Raw genomic sequence first — 24,553 nt, forward strand, 5'->3', positions numbered from 1 at the left:
TCCTTTGAAACTTGTTCATCAGTTAAAGAGACTATACATCGATGCTTTTTTTTTTTTTTTACTTCAACTTAACCAAGGGAAAGTGATTTTAGAAGTGCTGTTCAGCTAGTAGTGCTTAGAATAAGGGTAAGAAGTCATGTTCTAGTATGGAGTAGAAAGCTACAAAAGTTTTACCTCTTTGAGTGTACTGAGGTATTATTATTTGGAAGTTCTATGATCTACTAGAATATTAAAATGCAGCAAAATTTAATATTTTGGAGAATGAAATTTTGTTGTATCTAAATCTTATTAAGAGTGGATTTCTGGGAGTTGATTATATCATTTATTTTTTTGAAATTTTTGAAATCACTTTTTAAAAATATTTCGTCCAGCCATAAGTTTAATTTGTTGATAAGTTTAATAGATTTTTGTTAATGTTTATTATTGAATTTTGTTTAAGTAGATGTTAATTAGAGAACTTTTTTCTGCTAGTGTTGGTTTCATCCACTCATTGGAAAATTGCATTTTATTTCTGAAAACCCTTTATTCAAATTCCATGATTTCTCTTCCCAGTTAAAGTAATAGTCTACAGAAGAAGAGTCAGTATGTTGAAATGATATCATGACTTTTATGATAAATTACAATACCAAAACACATTGTTACTGGCCTTGGATACGTGATCACAAATATGCAAGATTAGCAGAAAATAAATGATGCAAGATTGGGTGGAGGGTGGATACTGAGTAATTAAACATTTAAAAGTTTGCTTGATTGTATATAAAAACTTCAGAACTATATTTGATAGAATTTGTGGGCCTCGATATGGTGAAATCAAAGAAAAAGATATTGACTGGGGAAAACGCTGCGTGGATAAATTTGATATCATCGGAATTATTGGAGAAGGTACTTATGGACAAGTTTACAAGGCCAGGGATAAAGACACTGGTAAGAACGCCAAGTTCTGGGGATCTTTGGGCTTGTGAAATGTACTTAATTTGTGCTTTTTTCCTAATCTATAGCTTTAGGAATTATAAAATATTTGGTTCAAATTTATTGGGCTTTTGTTTCATCTTGTTTTTAGCTTTACACACGCACTTGTGTAAGATACGGGTACAGGTAAATGGGTTTGATATGAATGTATTTTCAGAAGTGTTCTTTCAGCGTTTGTGATGTGCTTTATGGTGGAATTTTTTTTTCTTCACCCCCTTCTGTGGTGAATAAAACTTAGTAGTCAGGGAAAAAAGTGTATTACCAGGGCTGGCGCTGTGGCTCACTTGGTTAATCCTCTGTCTGCGGTGCCGCCATCCCATATGGGTGCCGGTTCTAGTTCCGGTTGGGGCGCCGATTCTGTCCCGGTTGCTCCTCTTGCAGTCCAGCTCTCTGCTGTGGCCTGGGAAGGCAGTGGAGGATGGCCCAGGTGCTTGGGCCCTGCACCCGCATGGGAGACCTGGAGGAAGCACCAGGCTCCTGGCTTTTGATCGGCGTAGCTCCGGCCGTAGTGGCCATTTGTGGGGGGAACCAACGAAAGGAAGACCTTTCTCTCTCTCTCTCTCTCTCTCTCACTGTCTAACTCTATCTGTTAGCAATCCGAGAAATTAACTCTATCTGTAAAATAAAAAATAAGTGTATTGCCCACAGTTAATCTCTGTAATAATTTTTTGTGGTAAGCCTGACATACTTTTTTTTGCTCGATTCTTTTGTTCATAGAAATTGTCCTTAGAGGCCAGATGTTTGCAGCTTAATGTTTTAGGACATAATCAGGAACTTGGGAGAAAATTTTAAAAGACCTTGAAGATGAGGAAAAGTTGCTGTGTCATAGCTATATACAGAAAATATGTGTGCCTGCGCCGCAGCTCACTAGGCTAATCCTCCGCCTGCGGCGCCGGCACACCAGGTTCTAGTCCCGGTCGGGGCGCCGGATTCTGTCCCGGTTGCCCCTCTTCCAGGCCAGCTCTCTGCTGTGGCCCAGGAGTGCAGTGGAGGATGGCCCAAGTGCTTGGGCCCTGCACCCCATGGGAGACCAGGAGAAGCACCTGGCTCCTACTTCGGATCAGCGCAGTGCACCAGCCGCAGTGGCCATTGGAGGGTGAACCAACAGCAAAGGAAGACCTTTCTCTCTGTCTCTCTCTCTCACTGTCCACTCTGCCTGTCAAAACAAAACAAAACAAAACACAGAAGATATGTGTTTTACTAAATAATGCATTGAGTTAGTATTTAATCTTTACTCATAATTTCTTGTTGAAATAAGCCAGAAGATTAAAATGGCATAACTGTTTGAGGCCATTTAGTATGGTGAGGTGACTTTATAGTTAGAAAATACTAAAGACAACTACAGCATAGAGTAATAATTTATATTTATAATGAGGTATTGTCAAAAAGATTAAATGAAAACCTTTTAAAATGATTTAATGAAACAAAAGAACAAAAAAACCATTTTGTTTAAAGAAACAAAAGGTATGTGTGCAAATAGTACATTACAGGTACTTCCATAAAAAAGTAATGGTAAACTTTCTTTTAGAAAATTGGTAAAAAAAAATTCCTATTACTCCAAAAAAAAAAAAAAAAAAGAAATGAACCAAATCTTTATTACAGTGATTATTTTTCCTTATAATAGTCTTTGAGTATATGTGGATATTTTATTTGTTATATAGATTTTATTTGACACAAAACTCTTAGGTAAATTGTGTGGCAACTTTGTGTAGCGGGGAAAGAAGATATAGTAGTACCAATTTTACTGTTAGGTAACTGGGCAGCTTTGGCTACGTAATATGTTTGAATATACGTTCTCATCTGTTCAGAGATGTTTTATGCACATACAAGCATATTGGATATGTTTATTTTTCTTGATTTCGTTTAAAAAAATGATAATGTAATATGCCCACTTTGTAGCCTTTTGCTTTTTTCCTAGATATATAAATGGAGTTCATAGAACAACAATATATATTGGCCTACCTTATTAGTTTTAACAGTTATAAGTACTTCATGGTTCATATAAATAGTCTTTAATTTATATATCAAGAGATATAATTTCTTTATCTATAGTATTATTTGCTATGTTGGAAACTAAAATATATTTTATGAGTTGTAATTTTAAGAGGCAGGAACAGAAATTATGTATTAAATAGACTGAAGAAATGTCATTTGCTAACCTGGTTTTATTTAATTTTCTAATAGGAGAAATGGTAGCCTTAAAAAAAGTACGTCTAGATAATGAAAAAGAAGGCTTCCCAATTACAGCAATCCGAGAAATTAAAATTCTCCGGCAACTTACCCACCAGAGTATTATTAATATGAAGGAAATAGTGACTGATAAAGAAGATGCTTTGGATTTTAAGAAGGACAAAGGTATGTGTGCAAATTTAAATAACCAGTTCTTTATGGTCATGATGCTGCTTTTAGATATTGTTGCAGATAGCTGACCATTTGAATAATTATTAGATACATTAGATATTGCTTGATGTAAATTCTTTTTAAATTCAGTAGAATTGAAGAAGTGTTTGCATCAATGGTTTTTGAGTCATATAAGTGATTCGTATATGCCAATGTTATACAGTATTCACTCTTTTTGAGCATCACATATAATTTTTTTCCTTTTTTTTTAAGAAAACGAAATTCATTTCAAAAGCATAAGGGAACGTTTACATTTGAAAAAAGGTGACAAACAGGTGCCTTGCAAAAGAAAAAAACACATGGCATGAAATTTTCATTTAAATTTTGGAAGCAAAAATAACCTAAGTTTTACACTACTGCCTTAGGAAGGGAAAGGGGAACCAAAAGTGGTAGGGAAGAAATGCAGTCAACTCATTATTTAACTGGAGAAAGTAAAATCACTTCTCCTCAGCTTTGAGTTTACAAATACGCTTAAAAAAGAGGAAAAACTACATGTTCAGATTTATATAGTTGTAGTGCCAATAGTTCCTGTACTTGAAATGGCTTTAGGCCACTTGTTGCTCTATATCTGAGGTCCAGACAAGCTGGTCACAGTTTTCAAAGGACAGTTCCTTGTTCCTATGTTCAGAATCCTAGGGAGCTTAGGTTCAGTTTAGAATCATTTGAACATTCGGATATTATTGCCACCACTCCATAGCTAAGCTGACCAACTTCTTTTGCTCTCTTGTGTCATTCCAGTCTTTGAGAAATATTTTCTCCATAAACATGTATAGTAATTCTAACAAAGGGGCTCTGCTTTTTCCCCATTGTAGAAATAAGAGTAGTAAAGACACCTGCAATGGAATCATAAACTAATTCCTCAAAAAATACATCAAACTCCTAGAAATGTCATTCCAGCAATTTGATCTGAATAGTGAACTTGGGGAGGGATGATTAACTGGAACAAAAACATGAAACGTTCAGATGCAGAGCAGAGGATTTGTGCTATCAAAAATACCCATGACATTAAGTACTCCGCAAACCTCCCATCTGTTGTTATATATAATTTTTAGTCTTCATCCTTTAGTGATTGCAAAAGTAGTTTTAAGTAGCTTTAGAACATACTTAACCTGCATTTTAATGTTACAAATGCCTTAGCTTACAAGGAAACTTCAAGGTAGGTGTATTTATTACTTCTAGAAGTGTGGAGACAAAAGTCTCTCATGAAATTGCCCTTAATAAACTATAGGGTATATAGTTGGCTTTAGCAAAATGTCTACTGCCAGCATGTTTTAGATCTTTTGAGCAAGACTTTGGAATAAAAGTTGACTTTCATTTATCATCTGTGCTTTTCAAACAGCAAAAAAATGTTTTTCAATATAAATCCATTAAACAGATTAAATAAGGTACGCTTCAGTTGAACATAGCATTTAGTGTTCTTTCTTTACCAGCTCCGTGCACGTGTGTGTACGCACACGCACACACATAGACACACACCCCATTCTGTCATTTCTGTTGTTTTTTGTCCATAGTATAGCTCAGATTCCTTAACCTGACATGTAACATTGTTTGACTTTTTAATTGTTTTGTTATTACTACTTACTATGTGGTAGAAAGTTACTGGTTTAACATATATTAGATTGTCTGAGATTTGAGACTTGGCTTATTAGCAGTAAGACCTTATTAGCAAGATGTTTAGCTTTTCAGAGCCTGTACCCCTTTATCCATAAAAGGGAAACATCTAATTGTTTAGTAAGAATTAAATTAAGAACTTAACCATTAAGATGATTTGCAAATGTTACTTGTTTTGCTTTAATCTGGTGTTCTAGTGAAATTAGTGTATTTGCTTTTTCCTCCAGCATTGACAGGCCCTCCTACTCCTTTGATTTGTGGGATCAATTCTTTGCTTATTTCTCTAATTCCACTTCTATCATTTTTGTTTGCTTACCAAGCTTTAGTCACATTGGTCGTCATTGGGGTTCTCAATAGACTAGTAGTACACTTTTCTGCTTTAAAGTCATTATGTGTTCTGCTTCCCTTGGCTTAAATCTCACCAACTCAACACCACGCACACTGAATCCTTGTGCCACAGCATATACGTGTACATGTAGTTTGAAAGTCGAACTTCCTGCTTCCAAGATCTTATCCTGAATGTTGCTTCATTGATTAATGAAGCCTTTCCTAGTCTTCCCAGTGTCTGTCACATATGGACACACAATTTAAAGGATTTTTTCCCAGTAAGTGAGAAAACATTGATTTGTCACTTACTTGTTTCTCCATATGAAGGTGGGATCCATATTAGTTTCATTTGCTTGCATGCCCCTTACCTAAGTTAGTGACTGGATCATCAAAGGTATTCAGTGACTAATTGCTGAGTGAGTTCTACTTATATTATCCTGTTCATACTTTATTACTTTTTAATAGACTTCTACCACTGAATGTACAGAATGTTTATGATCTTCATGTTAGTGTATTTATGGTCATAATTTATTTTTCTTTCCAGATTATAAATTCTCTGAAGCCACTTTGTTTTGCTTTAATCCCTCACAGTGCTTAGCACCATATTTTATACATCATAGACTTTCATGTGTTTGCATCTAATGTCTTCTCTTTTATAATCCTGTTTATAGTTGTATGAATCATAATAAGAATGTGTTTTTCTATGTGGGAAGTTACAGTTGGGTACCAGGTGTTAGTTAAATATATTATAATATTTTAGGGTATATATTTTTTTATTTATTTATTTTATTTAATAAATGTGAATTTACAAAGTGCAACTTTTGTATTGTTGTGGCTCCCCCCCCAACCTCTCTCCTTCCCGCGGCCCTCCCCTCTCCCACTCCCTCTCCCATCCCGCCCTTCATCGAGTTTCATTTTTTTTTAAAACTTTTATTTAATGAATATAAATTTCCAAAGTACAGCTTATGGATTACAATGGCTTCCCCCCCATAACGTCCCTCCCACCCGCAACCCTCCCCTTTCCCACTCCCTCTCCCCTTCCATTCACATCTAGATTCATTTTCGATTCTCTTTATATACAGAAGATCAGTTTAGCATACATTAAGTAAAGATTTCAACAGTTTGCTCCCACACAGAAACATAAAGTGAAAAATAATAGATGATTTTTTAAATGATGATGAAATCAGATCAGACCTATTGTCATGTTTAATCCCAGTGAGAGTCAAGTTGGGAATTGATAATTTCTTTCTTTTTTTTTTTTTTATAGAAGATCAGTTTAGTATATATTAAGTAAAGTTTTCAACAGTTTGCACCCCCATAGAAACACAAAGTGAAATATACTGTTTGAGTACTCATTATAGCATTAAATCTCAATGTACAGCACACTAAGGACAAAGATCCTACATGAGGAGTAAGTGCACAGTGACTCTGTTGACTTAACAAATTGACACTCTTGTTTATGGCATCAGTAATCATCCTAGGCTCTTGTCATGAGCTGCCAAGGCTATGGAAGCCCCCTGAGTTCACAGACTCTGATCATATTTAGACAAGGCCATGGTCAAAGTGGAAGTTCTCTCCTCCCTTCAGAGAAAGGTACCTCCTTCTTTGATGACCCATTCTTTCCACTGGGGTCTCACTCATGGAGATCTTTCATTTAGTTTTTTTTTTTTTTCCCCCAGAGTGTCTTGGCTTTCCATGCCTTAAATACTCTCATGGGCATTTCAGCCGGATCCGCATGCCTTAAGGGCTGATTATGAGGCCAGAGTGCTGTTTAGGACATCTGCCATTCTATGGGTCTGCTGTGTATCTCGCTTCCCATGTTCGATCATTCTCTCCCTTTTTATTCTATCAGCTAGTATTTGCAGACACTATTCTTGTTTATGTGATCCCTTTGATTCTTAGTCCTATCATTATGATCAATTGTGAACAGAAATTGATCACTGGGACTAGTGAGATGGCATTGGTACATGCCACCTCGATGGGATTGAATTGGAATCCCCTGGTATGTTTCTAACTCTACCGTTTGAGGTAAGTCAGCTTGAGCATGTCCCGAATTGCACATCTCTTTCCCTCTCTTTTTCCCACTCTTATATTTAACAGCGATCACTTTTCAGTTAAGTTTCAGCATTTAAGAATAATTGTGTATTGATTACAGTATTCAACCAAAAGTATTAAGTAGAACAAAAAAAAAATACTAAGAGGGATAACATATTAAGGTGCTCATCAACAGTCAGGGTTTCAATTACCTTCATATACAGAAGATCAACTTAGTATACACTAAGCAAGGATTTCAACAGGCTGCACTCACACAACGCACAAGGTATAGGGCATTGTTCGACTAGTAGTATTGCTTTTAAGTTTCATAGTAAAACACATTAAGGACAGAGATCCTACGTGGGGAGCCTGTACTCAGTGACTCCTGTTGATTTAACAATTGGCACTCTTATTTATGACATCAGCAATCACCCGAGACTCTTTGCTATGAGCTGTCTAGGCTATGGAAGCCCCTTGAGTTCACCAATTCTGAACTTGTTTAGTCAAGGCCATATCACAGTGGAGGTTCCTTCCTCCCTTCAGAGAAAGGCGCCTCCCTCCTTTATGGCCTGTTCCTTCTGCTGGGGTCTTGTTCACCATGATCTTTCCTTTAGATCGTTTTTTGCCACCGTGTTATGGCTTCCCATGCCTGTGAGACTCTCATGGACCTTTTAGCCAGATCCGAATGTCCCAAGGTTGATTCTGAGGCAGGAGTGCTGCCATTCTATGAGTCTGCTGTGTGTCCTGCTTCCCCCGCAGGATCATTCTCTCCCTTTTAATTCTGTCCTTCATTGTTTGCTTACATGGTCTTATTTGTGAAATCTCTTCGACACTTACCCTATCTTTTTGATCGGTTGTGTATTTATAGGGTATAATATTTGTAAATAATCATCTTTATGTATTTGTTGAGGACTTTCCCAGGATACATTCCTAAAAGTGGAATCACTAGATTAAATTAAATAGCTCCCCCCTGTTTTATTTAAAGATTTATTTGTTCATTTGAAAGGCAAAGTTAAATACAGAGAGGGAAAGACAGAGAGATCTTTGATCCACTGGTTCACTCCCTAAATGGTTGCAACATCGGGGGCTGGGACTGGGTCACGCTGAAGTCAGGTGCCTGGAACTCCATTTGGTCTCCACTTCTTCCGGGTCTCCCACACAGAAGATAGCACTTGGGCTGTCTTCTGCTGCTTTCCCAGGCTTGTTAACAGGGATCTGGATTGGAAATGGAGCAGCTGTTATTTGTACTGGTGTGCGTGAGGGATGTTGGTGGTACAAGTATGGCCTAATCTGCTGCGCCACAATGATGGCCCCTTTATAGTTCTTTTTTATGCTAGTAGTTCTAGTCAAATTAGCATTATTAGTGTTTTGTGTATTTCATGTGTCATAAATAACTTTTCCATGTTTGTTACTTGCCCTTAAGTTTGTTTTCCTTTGTTCTTTGTTGTTCTCAATAAATTTATGTGGTTATATCAATCTGTTGGGGACTTTTTTTGAAAAGAGGTAGTTTATCTCATTTAGAGAGGGCTGGCCTCTGGAAAATTATTAAACTTTTTCTGTATTTTTTTCTGCTTATAATTTTGATAATATTTATATCCTTTTTATCTTTCACAGTTCTGATGTCTTTATCGTAGATAAAAAGTTTTCAAATACTTTGAGCTGTTCTTGCTACCATACCATATTGTTTTGATGATTGCATCCCTGTAGTTGGTATATAAAGATCTATTCCTCTGTCCTTCTGTTTTGAGAAAACCTGTTATATGGACAGCAGTTTTGTAGTATCAGTGAAAGAAGTAGACAATTTATAACTATACTCAGTGTAATTATTGGGAGAGCTACAGAAATATAATTTTGGGTGGCCACAGACAATTGGTTCCTGTGCCACAAGGCGGAAGAAAAGGGATTTTATTGACAAAGCTAGACAAAGGTGGTTTCTAACTGGAACACATGTGAACTAGCTCAAGAAATATTATCATTCCAGATGTCAAATAAGAGCATCAGGTTATTGTAATGACTGTTTATTCTATAGGGTTTGGGATGACTTGTAAGGGTTACTTAAAGGACCAGATGTAAATTATGATTTAGATGGCTGCAATCATGTCGAATTGTATCATTTCTTGCTCTTAACAAAAGCAAGATCTTGTTTATTTTTATGCATTTGATGGACATAAAGTCTGAAAATATTGATAGAGATTGGCTGGCATTGCATTGCTGTTAATTGGGAAGGGGCAAGGGTTTTTAAAAAAATTACTCTAGGTTTGAGATTATTGGCAGGTGTGTTAATGTAACACTTAAGGAGTGAAATTGCAGTAACTTTTGGAGAATATTTAAGAGCATGGAACACATACTAAATGCTAGTAAATATTTTGTTTTGCTATTCTAATAATGGTCATTATTTTATTTTAAAAAAATTTTTTTTTTTTGAAAGGCATAGTTACAGATAGGCAGAGGCAGAGAGATGGGGTGGGAGAGAGAGAGAGAGGTCTTAAATCTGCTGGCTCACTCCCCATTTGACTGCAAGAGCCGGAGCTGCACCCATCTGAAGCCAAGAGCTAAGAGCTTCTTCCCTGTCTCCCACATGGTGCAGTGGCCCAAGAACTTGGGCCATCTTCTACTGCTTTCCCACGCCATTAGCAGGGAGCTCGATTGGAAGTGGAGCAGCCTGGTCTTGAACCTGTGCCCATATGGGATGCTGGCACTGCAAGGGGTGGCTTTACCTGTTGTGCCACAGTGCCAGCTCCTATTATTATTATTATTATTTAAAATATTTATTTATTTATTTGAAAGGCAGAGTTAGAGGCAGAGAGCGAGAGATCTTCCATTTGCTGGTTCACTCCCTAGAAAGCCGCTACGGCAGGAGTTGCACTGATCGAAAGCCAGGAACAAGGAGCTTCTTCCGGGTCTCCCACACAGGTGCAGGGTCCCAAGGACTTGGACCATCTTCCGCTGCTTTTCCCAGCCATAGCAGAAATGGATGGAAGTGTAGCAGCTGGGACTTGAGCCGGCGCCCATATGGGATGCCAGCACTGCAGGTGGTGGCTTTACCTGCTATGCTATAGCACCAGCCCTTTCTAGTCATTTTTTAAAATATAATGCATATTTTACCTCAGCAGGCTGGTGTTTGGAAACATAAAGAAGTAATCTTGGCTTTATATAGAGAAAGCTACAAGAATGTTCTTTATAGCATTACTTAAAGTAATGAAATGTTAGAAAAATCTGACAACAGAGGATTATTGAACAGAACTACGGAATATTATTGTATTGCCAAGCTATTTAGTCATTAAAATTATGTGAAAGTTAAATGATAACAAAATCTGTGACTAATGAGGCAGTGTTTACAAAAGAATAAGTAAACTTTAATTCATGTTTGGGTTAAAAATGTATTTCAGAAGTACAAGAATGATGGATGTGTTCGTTGTTTTAATCATAGCCAGTCTCATAGATACATACCTATGTGAAAACTACATAAATTGTTCCTCTAAATACTTATAGTGATAAGAAATTTTTTCTGTTAAAATGTAATGAACTTAAGCAAAAGCTGTTATTTTAAGGAATTTGATCACGTGATTGTGGGAGCTGCCAAGATTTGTAGGGTTGGTCAGCACACTAGAAGTTTTGAAGGCATCACTCTTGCAGCCATGAATCTGAAGGCAGAATGGAGGCAGAATTGTTTCCTCCTTGATGGACCTTAGTCTTTTATGACTTCAAAATGAATTAAGGCCCAACCACGTTATGGAAGGTAATCTTCTCAAAGCTGGCTGATTTAAATGTTAATCATACAGATTGAATAGCCCTTATGTAAAATTCTTGGAACCAAAAGTGTTTTGGGTTTTTTCAGATTTTAGAGTATTTGCCCAGAGCAGCGCATATTTTGGGGATAGGGCCCAAATCTGTATTTGAAATTCACTTATGTTTTTAACGATCTTTTAGGCATAGCCTGAAGGTAATTTTGTCTAATTTTCTGAGTGGCTTACATTTTGAAAGCAATGTGTCACATGCAGTCAGGTGTGAAATTTTCCACTTACAACACTTTGTGACTGAAGATGTTTCAGATTTGGGTTTTTGAATTAGGGATGTTCAATCTATATCTGGAATAACCTCTTTTTCTTTTCTTTTCTTTTTTTTTTTTTTACGATTTATTTATTTGCTTCCCTTCCAGTCCAGCTCTCTGCTGTGGCCCGGGAGTGCAGTGGATGGTGGCCCAGGTCCTTGGGTCCTGTGCCCCCAGGGGAGACCAGGAGGAAACACCTGGCTCCTGGCTTCGGATCGGCACAGCACGCCGGCCGTAAAGCGCTGGCTGTAGCGGCCACTTAGGGGGTGAACCAACGGAAAAAGGAAGACCTTTCTGTCTCTCTGTCTCTCACTAACTCTGCCTGTCAAAAAAAGAAAACAAAAAAGAGAGAAAAATTTATTTATTTATTTGAAAGGTCGAGTTACAGAGAGAAGAAGAGCGGGGCGGGGGAGGAGAGAATCATATACTGGTTCACTCCCCAAATGGCTGCAACACCCTGGGCTATGCTAGGCTGGAGCCAGGAGCTTCTTCCTGGTGTCTCATGTGAGTGCAGGGTCCCAGGAACTTGGGCCATCTTCCACTGCCCTCCCAGGCACATTAGCAGGGACCTGGATCAGAAGTGGAACAGCTGAGACTGGAACCAGTGCCCATATGGGCTGCTGGTACTGCAGTCCACAGGTTGCAGCGCTGGCCCCATAATATACCTTCACAGCAACATCTAGACTGGTTTTGACGAAGCAACAGGGCATTATGTCCTAGCTAAGTTGGCCTGTGAAATTAACCACTACACTGTTAATAGAATCCTTTCTGCAGAGTAACAGAAAATATGGCTGTGGTAGCTTTGAACCATAGGGAAGTCTACTGGCTTACTTGAGTAGAGGTATGAAGTTAGGACTTTAGCATTAGTTGGTAAGGATGCCATCAAACACCCAAGTTTCTGTTATTCATAGTTTCTGCTTCATTCTCACTTAAAAGGGCAGATATTCATAGCTACTGAGGTTTTCTGAAGTGTCAGAAAGCTTTACTCTTAGGATTCTTCTGTAGTGCCTTTTAGGCCAAATCTGCTTTTGTGCCTGTTTCCACTTCAAGTTTTTGTCTGTATCTCTAGGACAGGTGGGAACTGGCAGCCAAACATGCCGAGCCATAAAGTTAATGATTTGGTGACCATTTTTAATTTTGAATGTAGAAAGTTGCTTTAATAGCCTATCTTTTAATGTTCCAACTTTTTGTTTATGTGATAATTATTTCCTAACTGTTCTCCATCACTGCTTGTACTTGAGGTTTTAAGCTTATTTTACTTTTAAGTTAATAGGAACCAAACTTAATTTGAGGAACTTGTTATTATTTTAATGTACAGAAGGATATTCCAACAAGTGTCATAATCTCATAAAATTTATTCATTTTATAGATGTTTATAGGAATTGATTTTTTTTTTTTTTTTTGACAGGCAGAGTGGATAGTGAGACAGAGAGAAAGGTCTTCTTTTGCCGTTGGTTCACCCTCCAATGGCCGCCACAGCTGGTGTGCTGCGGCCAGCGCACCGCGCTGATCCGAAGCCCGGAGCCAGGTGCTTCTCCTGGTCTCCCATGGGGTGCAGGGTCCAAGCACTTGGGCCATCCTCCACTGCACTCCCAGGCCACAGCAGAGAGCTGGCCTGGAAGAGGGGCAACTGGGAAAGAATCTGGCACCCCGACCGGGACTAGAACCCGGTGTGCCGGCGCCACAGGTGGAGGATTAGCCTATTGAGCTGCAGCGCCAGCCAGGAATTGATTTTTATACTTGCCAAAATTTTTAAAAATCTTTTTAAACTGGCTTTAAATGAGTTTTCTGAAATTGAGTTGAAATTTTACATTAAGTTCTAGATTTAATACAACAAATAAGCTTTCAATTTGTACAAATTCAGATTCTTCTATCACCTCGTATAAATTCTGCTGTACCTATTTTAGCAACCAGAATTCTGTTTATTGATAATTCTATACACCTTTACTTCTCTTTCTTAAGCCCTTCCCTGATCCCTGTTTCTTTACTATATTTACTTGCATAAAAAGGGCTGGACTGGCATCTACCTTTAAAATGTGAACAGTGGTTACATCTGTCTGTGAATATAATTCAGGTTGCATGTACTTCTCCCAATACCTTCAACTCTTAGAGCAGACACTACATTAATGATAGCAATTTAATGGGGCACTCATAATTAAGCTAAATAAAACTTCCTTAAACGTAGTAATTGTGCCTTTTTTAAATAAAAGGTTTATTTATTTAAAGTCAGAATTGCAGGGGAGGATGGAGGAAGGGAAGGAAGGAGGAAGAGATAGAGAGAGAAAGAAAGAAAATCCATTCGTTCACTCCCCAAATGCCTGCATCAACAGATCTGGGATAGGCCACAGTGAGGTACCGGGAACTCCATCCTGGTTTGCAAGGGTCCAAATAGTTGGGCTGTCTTTCACTGCCTTCCCAAATACATTAGATTGGAAGCGAAGTGGTCTGGACTCAAACCAACACTCTGGTGTTTTAAGTGGGGTCCTCAACAAATATGCTTTTAAGATGATGACAGCGTGACTATAGATGAAATAAGTAAAGTTTTTAGAAGCAAGTTAACTTGGAAAGATAAAATTGCTTTAAACATATTAAGAAGTTAGAGATTAGTTGAAATTTCCAGAAAAAAGGTTCACATGTTATTCTTTAGAAATAATAATTTTTTAAAAAGATTTATTTGTTTAGTTGAAAGGTACAGAGAGAGAGAGGTTGAGATGGAGATACTGATCTTTCAACTGCTGGTTCATTCCCCAAATGGCCATAAGGGCTGGGCTGGGCCAAAGTTTCTTCCAGATCTCCCATGTGGGTGTGGGGACCCAAGTACTTGGGCCATCTTTTGCTGCTTTTCCAACAGCGTTAGCAGTGAGTTGTGTCAGTGGAGCAGCTGGGCCATGAACTGGTATCCATGTGGTATGCCAGCATCACAGGTGGCCACATCCCCAAATATATTAAGTAGAAATTATTTGACAAATATATTTTGAACACCTGTTTTATACCAGATATCCTAGGACTAGGTGCTGGGTAGAGGCAGTAAACTAGATAGACAAGACCCCTACTCCATGGTGCTTCTATCATAAAAACTGAGGATGGAGATTGAGGTTAGGGGATACATCTTCTTCCTTTTCCTCTTCCCTAGGAGAACCAGAGAAAGGAGAGTAGAGGTATATTCTGATCTACCATTACTGATACTGTATGACTTGGGACTCTGATGGGAGGCTGTCACTGTTGGCGGTGGCTTGGCTTTACCCACTGTGCCACAGCGCCGACCCCAAAAAGTGATTTTGAATTTCATATAAATGTCTTGAAAATGTACAGATTGCAAATAATTAATCTGCTTTCTTCACTGTTTACTTAAAGAATAATGTAGTTTTTGTAGCCTTTAGTTTTATAGTTAGGACTGTTAAATCATACCACTTAAATTCCTTTCCTTAATTATTTCTGATGTTGAATTTGGGAAAGCAGAATTCTTACACAGTGTATACTTTTGATTACACATTATTATGTGTTACAAATATTTGGAACTGTACAGGATGATTTTCTGAAACTCTTGCTAGTAAATTCTTACCTCATGTTATTTTGTCCTTCTGTCATACCTGCTGTTACCCCTTCAACCTTGGATTGATAACTTTTAAAAATATTAAACCTTCTAGGGAAAAATCCTACAAGTATGTCAGGTATTTTCTCCTCAGATTTATGGTCTACGGAGTTGGGACTCCAGGACTAAGAGATCATCCTTTTATTTGTCCTTTATCAGCTCTTTCCCATTTTACAAAGCTCAGATCCTTTTCAATTTCTATTCCCTTTCTCTTATAGAGAAGACGTTGATTCATTTTCTGCAGAGAAAGTCACACTTAACTGGAGAATTCACTCTTTGATTTTTAACCTTCTATGCACTTACCTCACTCTATCCATGTGACTCTTGTCTCTGAGGAAGTAATATTTCTTCTTCCTAGTTGAAGCTGATTTCTTCAAGTTCATGGGAACCTTGATACATGGTCTTTGTCGTTGTCGACTGCTTCCCTCTTCATTAGCTCCTAACCTTCAGTTCTGAACCTAGTCTGGTTTCTCCTGTCTTAACACAAAGCAAAAAAAATCTCTAGTTTGCTTATGTACCATCTTGTCTTTTTCCTTGCCTTCGTTAACAGACTTTGTGAAAGAATAACCGGTATTTGCTGTCTGTACATCTTCATTTTGTTATTTACAAGTTGGTCTGAGTTTTCCTTACTACTTTATAAAGATGAGGATACTGATAGTCTCTTGCCAAAATTATCTGATAGTCTCTTGCCAAAATTGTAATTTGTCAGTTTTTTTTCTTAATTGGCAGGGACAGTATTTATTATATTGACTTTGACTTGTTTTTTGAGTTTCCTGGTTTTTTTTTTTTTTTTTTTTTTTTTTTTTTTTGCGAAGAGCTTTGTTTAGGTTTGCTTTCTCCCTTTCTGGCTGGTGCTTAGTAGCTTTTCTCATTGTCTCTTTGCCTTATCCTTAAATGTTGGTGTTTCTAAGTTTATATCCTTTGTGATCTTCTTCCTTATTTCCTGGCTTTCAGAATTGTGTATGTGCATGCGTGTGTGTGTATGTTTAGTCTTTCATGATTTTACTGCTATATATGAATATTTCTAGGTCTTAGCTCCAGTTACTCATTACATATTTCAATGTTCACATTTTACAAATATTTACCAAACTCAATGTGCCCTTCATCCCCATCAATCTGCTTACTTTTAGTTGTGCTTTAAAATCTCAGCCTAAATATCTCCTTATTATCTGTTAAGTTTCTTCTTTTGGGATACTATTGTATTTTTTTAACCTATCAATTAAAATATTATAATACAGTTATTTTATTTACATACATGTCTGCAGTGCTGCATTATGTATGTGGCTCCTGATGTAACTCTTATTTGTCTTGGTATTCACAGGCAGTAAACTTTGTACACTATTTTGTTGAATAAAGTCTCACAACAGTAAAATTACTTTTTAAAAAAAGATTTATTTATTTATTTATTTATTTATCTGAAAGGCAGAGTTACAGAGAGGCAGAGGCAGAAAGAGAGAGGAGGGGAGGGGGGGGGGAGGAGAGGAGAGGTCTTCTACCCACTGGTTCACTCCCCAGACGGCCGCAACAGCTAGAGCTGTGCCTATCCGATTTTTTTTTTTTTTTTTTTTTTTGGACAGAGTGGACAGTGAGTGAGAGAGACAGAAAGGTCTTCCTTTGCCGTTGGTTCACCCTCCAATGGCCGCCGCAGACGGCGCATCGCGCTGATCCGAAGGCAGGAGCCAGGTACTTCTCCTGGTCTCCCATGGCGTGCAGGGCCAAAGCACTTGGGCCATCCTCCACTGCGCTCCCGAGCCATAGCAGAGAGCTGGACTGGAAGAGGGGCAACCGGGACAGAATCCGGTGCCCCGACTGGGACTAGAACCTGGTGTGCCGGCGCCGTAGGGGGACGATTAGACTATTGAGCCGTGGCGCCAGCCGCCAGGAGCTTCTTTGAGGTCTCCCACATGGATGCAGGGGTCCAAGGACTTGGGCCATCTTCTACTCTTTCCCAGGTCATAGCAGAGAGCTGATTGGAAGTGGAGCAGCTGGGTTTTGAACCAGAGCCCATATAGGATTGGGCACTGCAGGCAGCAGCTTTACCTGCTATGCCACAATGCTGTCCCCCAATAAAATTCTTAAAATAATTGATATATTGTGAGAGTATATGTAAAGGTGGAGTTTAAATTATGATTTTTTTTTTTTTTTTTGACAGGCAGAGTGGACAGTGAGAGAGAGAGAGACAGAGAGAAAGGTCTTCCTTTTGCCGTTGGTTCACCCTCCAATGGCCGGCGCACCGCGCTGATCCGATGGCAGGAGCCAGGAGCCAGGTGCTTTTCCTGGTCTCCCATGGGGTGCAGGGCCCAAGCACCTGGGCCATCCTCCACTGCACTCCCTGGCCACAGCAGAGGGCTGGCCTGGAAGAGGGGCAACCGGGACAGAATCCGGCACCCCAACCGGGACTAGAACCCGGTGTGCCGGCGCCGCTAGGCGGAGGATTAACCTAGTGAGCCACGGCGCCAGCTAAATTATGATTTGCAGATGTAAACTTGTGGTTTTTTTGGTGTACATTCACTACCCATAGTCTTTGTGTCCACTGTCAGCATTTGCTGACTTATTAGTTGTAAACAAATAATATCTAGGTTAATGCAGATCATTTCTAGAGTTGATAATTGAAAGTTGTTTGGGCTTTTATAATCTTTCCTTTATACGGCGATTTCCCTCATTAGGAATAAACTTACTGAAACATTTTAAACTACATTTTTCTGAATTGTGTTAGCTATGATTTCATTTTACTTTCCACGGTATTTGGGTGATGTGTGAAATACTATTCTGGAATCAGTAAGAAGTGAAAATTTTAGTTTCATTTAAATCAATGTACTATTGAATTTATTGTTTATTTTCTTGGTGTAGTTTCCCTTGTCTTCCCTTATAAACACTTTTAGAAGAAAATCAGTAAAAACAAATGCTTTTTTGTTTTGTTTTATTTTAAAACCAGTTTTGCTAACAGATGTCTTTCTGTGTGAAACAAATTTTGTTGCCAAAGTAAGCTAAGGTTTATACTACTTTCTATGAGTAATGGGAAAGGCTAGTTAGGGCTCACTTCTCGGTCTTGTCTATCCTTCATTGTCTCCCACTCCTGCGTTTGCACTGATTCTTCCTTAACCTGTGTCAGGACCTGAACAAACTTATAGGGAACTAAAAGATAAGTTTATTTTGGTGCAAAAATAAACACCCATGTGAAGTTTTTTCATAATACGCATTTTCCTTGACTTTTCTGGACATCTTGCAAAGTTAAAAGTCATAAAAACACTAGTATCAATTTTTGTAAGTACTGTGCGCCAGTGTTTCAAGAGCTACCATGTCTTAAAGAATAATAGTACCTCATCGCTGTGGTTGAAAGATGAAGAAGTTCTATGTTAAAGTGCCAGCCTCCTACATGACTCAGAAATTCCTTTGTTTTTAAGAGCTCTTTACTTAAAGCTGTATCTATCTTTTTTTCCTCTCTTTCTGCTGTTTGAGTTAGCCAAAACATGCTATTGGAAGGACAAACAATAGGTTAACTAGATTTCATGGTCCTTTTCTTTATTACCTTACATTTCTGAATTTGTTAGTATAAATTTCTAGCCTTCATTTTAAAGATTTCTTTTTATTGTTTATATATTTTCTTTGAAAGGCAGTGAGAGAGAGAGAGAGAGAGAGAGAAGGGAAGTAGGGGGTGAAGAGGAGAGGGAGAGAAAGACAGAGATCTTCCATCCTCTGGTTCACTTCCCAAATGGCCACAACAGCCAAGGCTGGGCCAGACTAAAGCCAAGTGCCTAGAACTTCTCCTGGGTCTCCCATGTAATATAGCAGGAGCCCAAGCACTTGAGCCGTCTGCCTCTGCTTTTTCAAGTGTATTAGAAGGGAGAGGGATGCAAAGTGTCATGGGGATGCTGGCATTGTAGGTTGCTGTTTAACTGCTAAAATACAATGCTAGCCCCTGGATACTAGCCTTCATCAGATGAACATTTGTAGATTTTTTCCCCACTCTGTGACTTACCTTTTCTTTGTCCTAACTTTGTCTTTCCAAGAGTGCTTACTAACTTCCAGTTTCTTCTTTCACATATTGTGGTTTTGATGTTGCACTTGTTCTGGCAGCATTTACTGAAAAGGCCATCTTTTCTTTGTTAAAGTACTTTTGATCTTATGTTGAAGATCAGTTGACTTTTTTTGGAATGTATATATTTCCAGACTTTTTCTTTTTTTTCTAAAATTTATTTATTTGAAAAGCAGAGTCAGAGAGAGAGAGAGAGAGAGGGAGGAAAAAACAGAGAGGTCTTCCATCTGTTGGTTCACTCCCCAAATGTCCTCAACAGACAGAGCAGGGCCAGGCCGAAGCCAGGAGCCAGGAACCAGGAGCTTCTTCTGGATCTCCTATGTGAGTGCAGGGGCCCAAGCACTGGGGCCAACTTCTGCTGCTTTCCCAGGTGTGTTAGCAGGGAGCTGAATTGGAAGTGGAGCAACCAGGACTCGAACCAGCTCCCATGTCGGGTGTTGGCATCACAGGTACGCCATAGCACCGGCTCCCAGACTTTCTCTTCTGTTCCATTAATCTGCTTCTCTGGTTTTTTTTTTTTTTTTTCCTCCTGTCAGATTCTGCATTATATGGATTACTGTTAAGTCTTAAAGTTTGATAGTGTTAATTCTTTAACTTCATACGCGTTCAGTATTGTATTACTATTCTGAGCCTCTGCTGTGTTTGTAAATATTAGAATCAATTTGTTGATACCCATGAAATAACTTGGTAGGATTTTGATTAGTATTGCATTAAATGTATATATCAAGTTGGGAAGAACTGACATCTTCACATTATTTAGTCTTCCTCTCTATGTACAGGGAATATCTGTTTAGATCTTTGATCTCTTTCATCACAATTTGTGATTTTCTTCATATAGATGATATATATGCTTTTTAATCTCAAATTTCAATTGTTCATTTTGGGTGTATAAGAAAGTGTCTGATTGGGTGTCTATCCTTAATTTAGGGACATTCTCAGTCATTGTTTTAAGTATTTCTTCTATTCCTTTTTTTATTCTCTGATACTCCTGTTACATGTATGTTAACACCTGTGTAATTGTCCCCATAGTTACTGGGTATTCTGTTCTTTTTTCATTCTTCTTTCTCTGCATTTCAATTTTGAAAGTTCCTTTTGACATGTCTTCAGGCTCACTGATCGTTTCCTTCTAGTATATTAATGAACCCATTAAAGGCATTTTTAAAATTTATTTTGAATATTGCCCTTTGATTTTTTTTGTTTCCATTTCTCTTTTCACAGTACCCTTCTGCTCTTGTATGGTCTCACTTTTTTTTCTCCACTAAAGTCCTTAGCTTGTTAATCATAGTTTTAAAAAATTCCTGGTTTGATAATTCCAGTACAATTTATATGGCTGTGTCTGACTGTGTTGCTTATTTTGTTTCTTCAGACTGTTTTAATATGCCTTGCAGTTTTTCACTGAAAGCTGGACATGATGTATGGGATAGAAGCAAATGAGGTAAATAGGTCTTTAGTGTAAGGTTTTTGTGTTTATCTGGCTAGTAGTTAGGCTATATTTATGTTTGTTGTACCCAAAGGTGTGAGAGGCTAAGATTTTTTCTAGTTTCCTTGTTTTTGTCTTCCATGTTTTCTGTTTCCGTGATGACTTTTTCTTAAATAAGTTCTAATATGTGCAGTTCTTTCAGTTGTATTCTCCATTTATCATACAAAAAACCATATTATATGGTGGTAAGACGTAGGTGCAGGTAGGGGAAGCATTCTGTAGTTCTCTTGTTTGTTCTCAGTGTTTTAGTGAGCTTTTGCCTGCTGTACCTTCACAAGTCATCCCTCCCCCTTTTTTTTTTAAAGAAAAAAAAGATTTATTGAAAGGCAGAGTTATATGTATGTTATATATAGAGAGAGAGAAAGAGAGAGACATGCACACACACACGGAGAGTGAGATCTTCAGTGTGCAAACTTACTTCCCAAATGGTTTTAGTGGCCAGTACTGGGCCAGGGCAAGCCAGGCACTTCACCCAGGTCTCCCATGTGGGTGTGGTGGCCCAAGCACTTAGGCCATCTGTAGTTGCTTTCCCAGGTGCATTAGCAGAGAGTTAGACTGGAAGTGAAGCTGGCAGTGCTCCATCCTGTACTCTTGTTGGATGCCAGTGTCACAGGTGGTAGCTTAACCTGTGCTACAATGCTGGCCCCTAATATTTTTTTAAGTTTTTATTTAATGAATGCATTTTTTCATAGATAAAACTTTAGTAATACAGTGGTTATTTCCCCATGCCCCCTCCCCCAACTCCCATCCCATCTCCCTCTCCCATCCCCTTCTTCATTATGGTTCATTTTTAGTTTGACTTTATATACAGAGGACCAACTCCATGCTAAGCATAGACTTCAGCAGTTTGCACTCATGCACACACACAACATACAGAGCACAGTTGGGGAACAAAATTTGCAGTTGATTCTCATAGTACAACACATTAGGGACAGATATCCTCTATGGGGAGTAAGTGCACAGTGACTTCTGTTGTTCGTTTAACAATTAACACTCTTATTTATGATGTCAGTGATTATCCGAGGCTCTTGCCATGGGCTGCCAAGGCTATGGAGGCCTTCTCCAAAAAATACTTTTTAGTTGTATTTTATTTTTTTCCTTTGAAGTAAGACTGGAATGCTGGAGGTGAGTGAGACAGGGTGCTGGATTTGGATATTTTATCCCCCTAAGTCAAGGGTGTGAGTATTCCTAAGTTGTATGTTTCACCTCTCCCAAGTTGTTAAAGGTCTGGTAGGAACCCAGTCTATTAGGCCCTGGTAAAATGGTTTCTCTCAGGATCAAGCCTTGAATTCTTTATTTAGTGGAGGGTTAAGCTTTTGATTATAAAGTAAACTGAAGGGGCCAGCGCTGTGGCACAGCTGGTCAAGGCCCTGGCCTGAAGCACTGGCATCTCATATGGGCGCCAGTTCTGGTCTTGGCGGCTCCTCTTCTGATCCAGCTCTCTGTTATGGCCTGGGAAACCAGTGGAAGATGGCCCAAGTCCTTGGGCCCCTGCACCCATGTGGGAGACACAGAGGAAGCTCCTGGCTTCTACCTTCGGATCAGCGCAGCTCTGGCTGTTGCAGTCATCTGGGGAGTGAACCAGTGGATAGAGGATCTCTCTCTCTCTCTCTCTCAGATAATAAATAAAATAATAAAAAAAATAAGTAAACTGAAAGTATGCCATTGTAAAAACTGAAGCAGCGATGAGAGTGGGAGGCAAAGAGGGTCGAGTGAGAAATACCATTATACATGAAATTTGTTCCCTTTATATAAATAAAAATATTTTTTAAAAAAGGTTTATTAGGAACAGGATGACCTGGGCATATTTCATTATGACTCTTTTTTCCTCTCCCTTCTGGAAGCACAGTAGAATTTTTCTGTGGTCTTTACTGTTACAACTTGGTACGTCTTCTAGTGTTAAAAACACACAGAAGTGTGAGGGCTCCTGTGACTGTGTCTCCCTCCTGGAGTTTTTAACTCTTCTGCTTGATCACAGTGAGCCTCCAAACAATTTTTCAATTAGAGTTTAGGCTTTGCTACATTGCTAGTGATTCCCATAGGGATTTTTTTCTTCCAGTAAGTTGTGATTCTCTGTTTTTGCCTGTCTGTCTGTTTAATTTTAGGGGGCAGTGGTTTGCCCTCTAATTGTTTCTTTGATTGAATCAAGAGGTAGTATTACTTTTCGGTTTGTTCTGTATTTTTCTTGTTAGAGGAATGGTAGCTTCCAACTCATTACATGCTATACCAGAAAGCAGAAGTCTCTGATGGTAATTTTGTTTTTTTAATTTTTTGCCTTGTTGGGGCTAGCTATATGACACAGTAGGTTAAGACGCTACTGGCATTGCTGACGTCTCTTTTGTGTAATTGTTCAAGTCCTGGCTGCTCTGCTTTATCCAGCTCCCTGCTAATGTGCCTGGGAAGGCAGTGCAAGATGGCCCAACTCCTTGGGCCCCTGCTTTTATACGGGAAATCCGAGTAGAGTTTCATGTTCCTGGCTTTGGCCTGGCCCAGCCCTGGCCCTGACTGCCAGTTGGGGCAGAGAATCAGCAGATGGAAGACATTTCTCTCTGTCTCTAACTCTGCCTTTCAAATAAATCTTAAAATTTTTTTTTTTTTTTTTTTTTTTTTTTTTTGCTTTGCATTGACTTCTCTCCTCTCCTCTCCTCTCCTCTCCTCTCCTCTCCTCTCCTCTCCCCTCCCCTCCCCTCCCCTCCCCTCCCCTCCCCTCCCCTCCCCTCCCCTCCCCTCCTCTCCGCTCCTCGATTTATTTTGTTTATTTGAAAGACAGAGTTACAGAGAGAGAGGTCTTCCGTCGCTGGTTCACTCCCCAGATGACTGCAGTGCCCGGAGCTGTGCAAATCTGAAGGCAGGAGCCAGGAGCTTCCTCCGGGTCTCCCACATGAGTGCAGGGGCCCAAGGACTTGGGCCGTTCTACTGCTTTCCCAGGCCATAGCAGAGAGCTGGATCACAAGAGGAGCAGCCAGGACTAGAACCGATACCCATACGGGATGCAGGTGCTTCAGGCCAGGGCTTTAACCTGCTGCACCACAGCGCTGGTCCCGCATTGACTTTTTTTTAAAAATACCATATCTGTAGCCACATAATATTCCTCAGTAAGGATACACTATTTTTTAAAAATCATTTTTCATTGGTGGGCATTCACATTTTTGCAGCTATTTTCCGTCAAACAGCAGTGCGAAAAATGTTCTTGTTCATGTATGTTTGCATAATGATACTGTTTTTCCTTAGATTTACTACCAACAGTGGGATCACTAAACCAAAGGATTTTTCTACTTTTAATTCATAGATACTGTCAGGTTGCTTTGCTACATTGTTGTAGCATTATTTTAGTTTCATTTGACCATCACTGGATATTGCCCATCCGATAAGTGCAGTGACATTTCATCGTTGCTCTGATTTTCCTGATGACTGGTGAGGGATAAAGTACCCTATATTTGTTTACTTACCATTTTGATTTCCTCTGTGAATTCTTTATGACCTTGCCATTTTCTTTCAGTTGGGTTATTGCTTTTTTCCTTGTCAATTTGTGTATTAGGCTCAATTGTTAAGTTTTAAAATTAATTGTATTCTTTGTAGAAAAATCTGGAAATGACAGCATGTAAAAAAGTAAAAATCACCTATCTGCACACATATAAACTACTCTTAGAATTTTAATATTTGACATTTTTATAAGAATATGTTTCTATATTTAGCCATGGAGAAGATTTTAGTCACATATATTAGTCTTCACTTTACTGTGTCTTGGTATTACTTCCCACTTAGGAAAGTCTTGCCCATTTTTGCTTTTTAAAGAGTTCTGTATTTTTTTATTTTTATTTTTCTTAGTAGTTAGATAACTGATTTATTTGCTTTTTTTTGCTAGTAAGTAATTGTGAGGAACAGACAAGTTGGCTATCAAATTACCCCATTAGCACTTCAATTAGTGCTTTTTAATTAAAGCCCATCTTTTTCCCATTGAATTGATACACCATTGTTAGGTAGTACAGTTCTGTTAGTACTTGTATATATTTCTGGATTTTTTATTTTACTTATTCATTTACTAATATCACA

The 24,553-nt window shown here is 38.7% G+C and overlaps 1 protein-coding gene across 5 annotated transcripts in view; it reads left to right on the top strand.

Annotated features, from left to right (window-relative positions):
• The window catches only part of CDK13 (cyclin dependent kinase 13), a 121,926-nt gene that overhangs the window by 43,960 nt on the left and 53,413 nt on the right, over positions 1–24,553 (top strand). For 3 of the 5 annotated variants that reach the window (XM_017344445.4, XM_070059760.2, XM_089315655.1), the window contains exons 4-5: positions 785–924; positions 3,154–3,324. In XM_017344445.4, coding sequence (XP_017199934.3) covers positions 785–924; positions 3,154–3,324 — 311 coding nt within the window. Of the gene's footprint in view, positions 1–784; positions 925–3,153; positions 3,325–19,279; positions 19,470–20,386; positions 20,456–24,553 lie in introns of all 5 variants that reach the window. The other 2 variants (XR_016222667.1, XR_016222668.1) reach the window with 2 other exon arrangements.

This window comes from Oryctolagus cuniculus, chromosome 16 (assembly GCF_051225735.1).
Source record: "Oryctolagus cuniculus isolate XC-2025 breed Fujian yellow rabbit chromosome 16, ASM5122573v1, whole genome shotgun sequence".
In the NCBI taxonomy this organism is placed as follows: Eukaryota; Metazoa; Chordata; class Mammalia; order Lagomorpha; family Leporidae; genus Oryctolagus; species Oryctolagus cuniculus.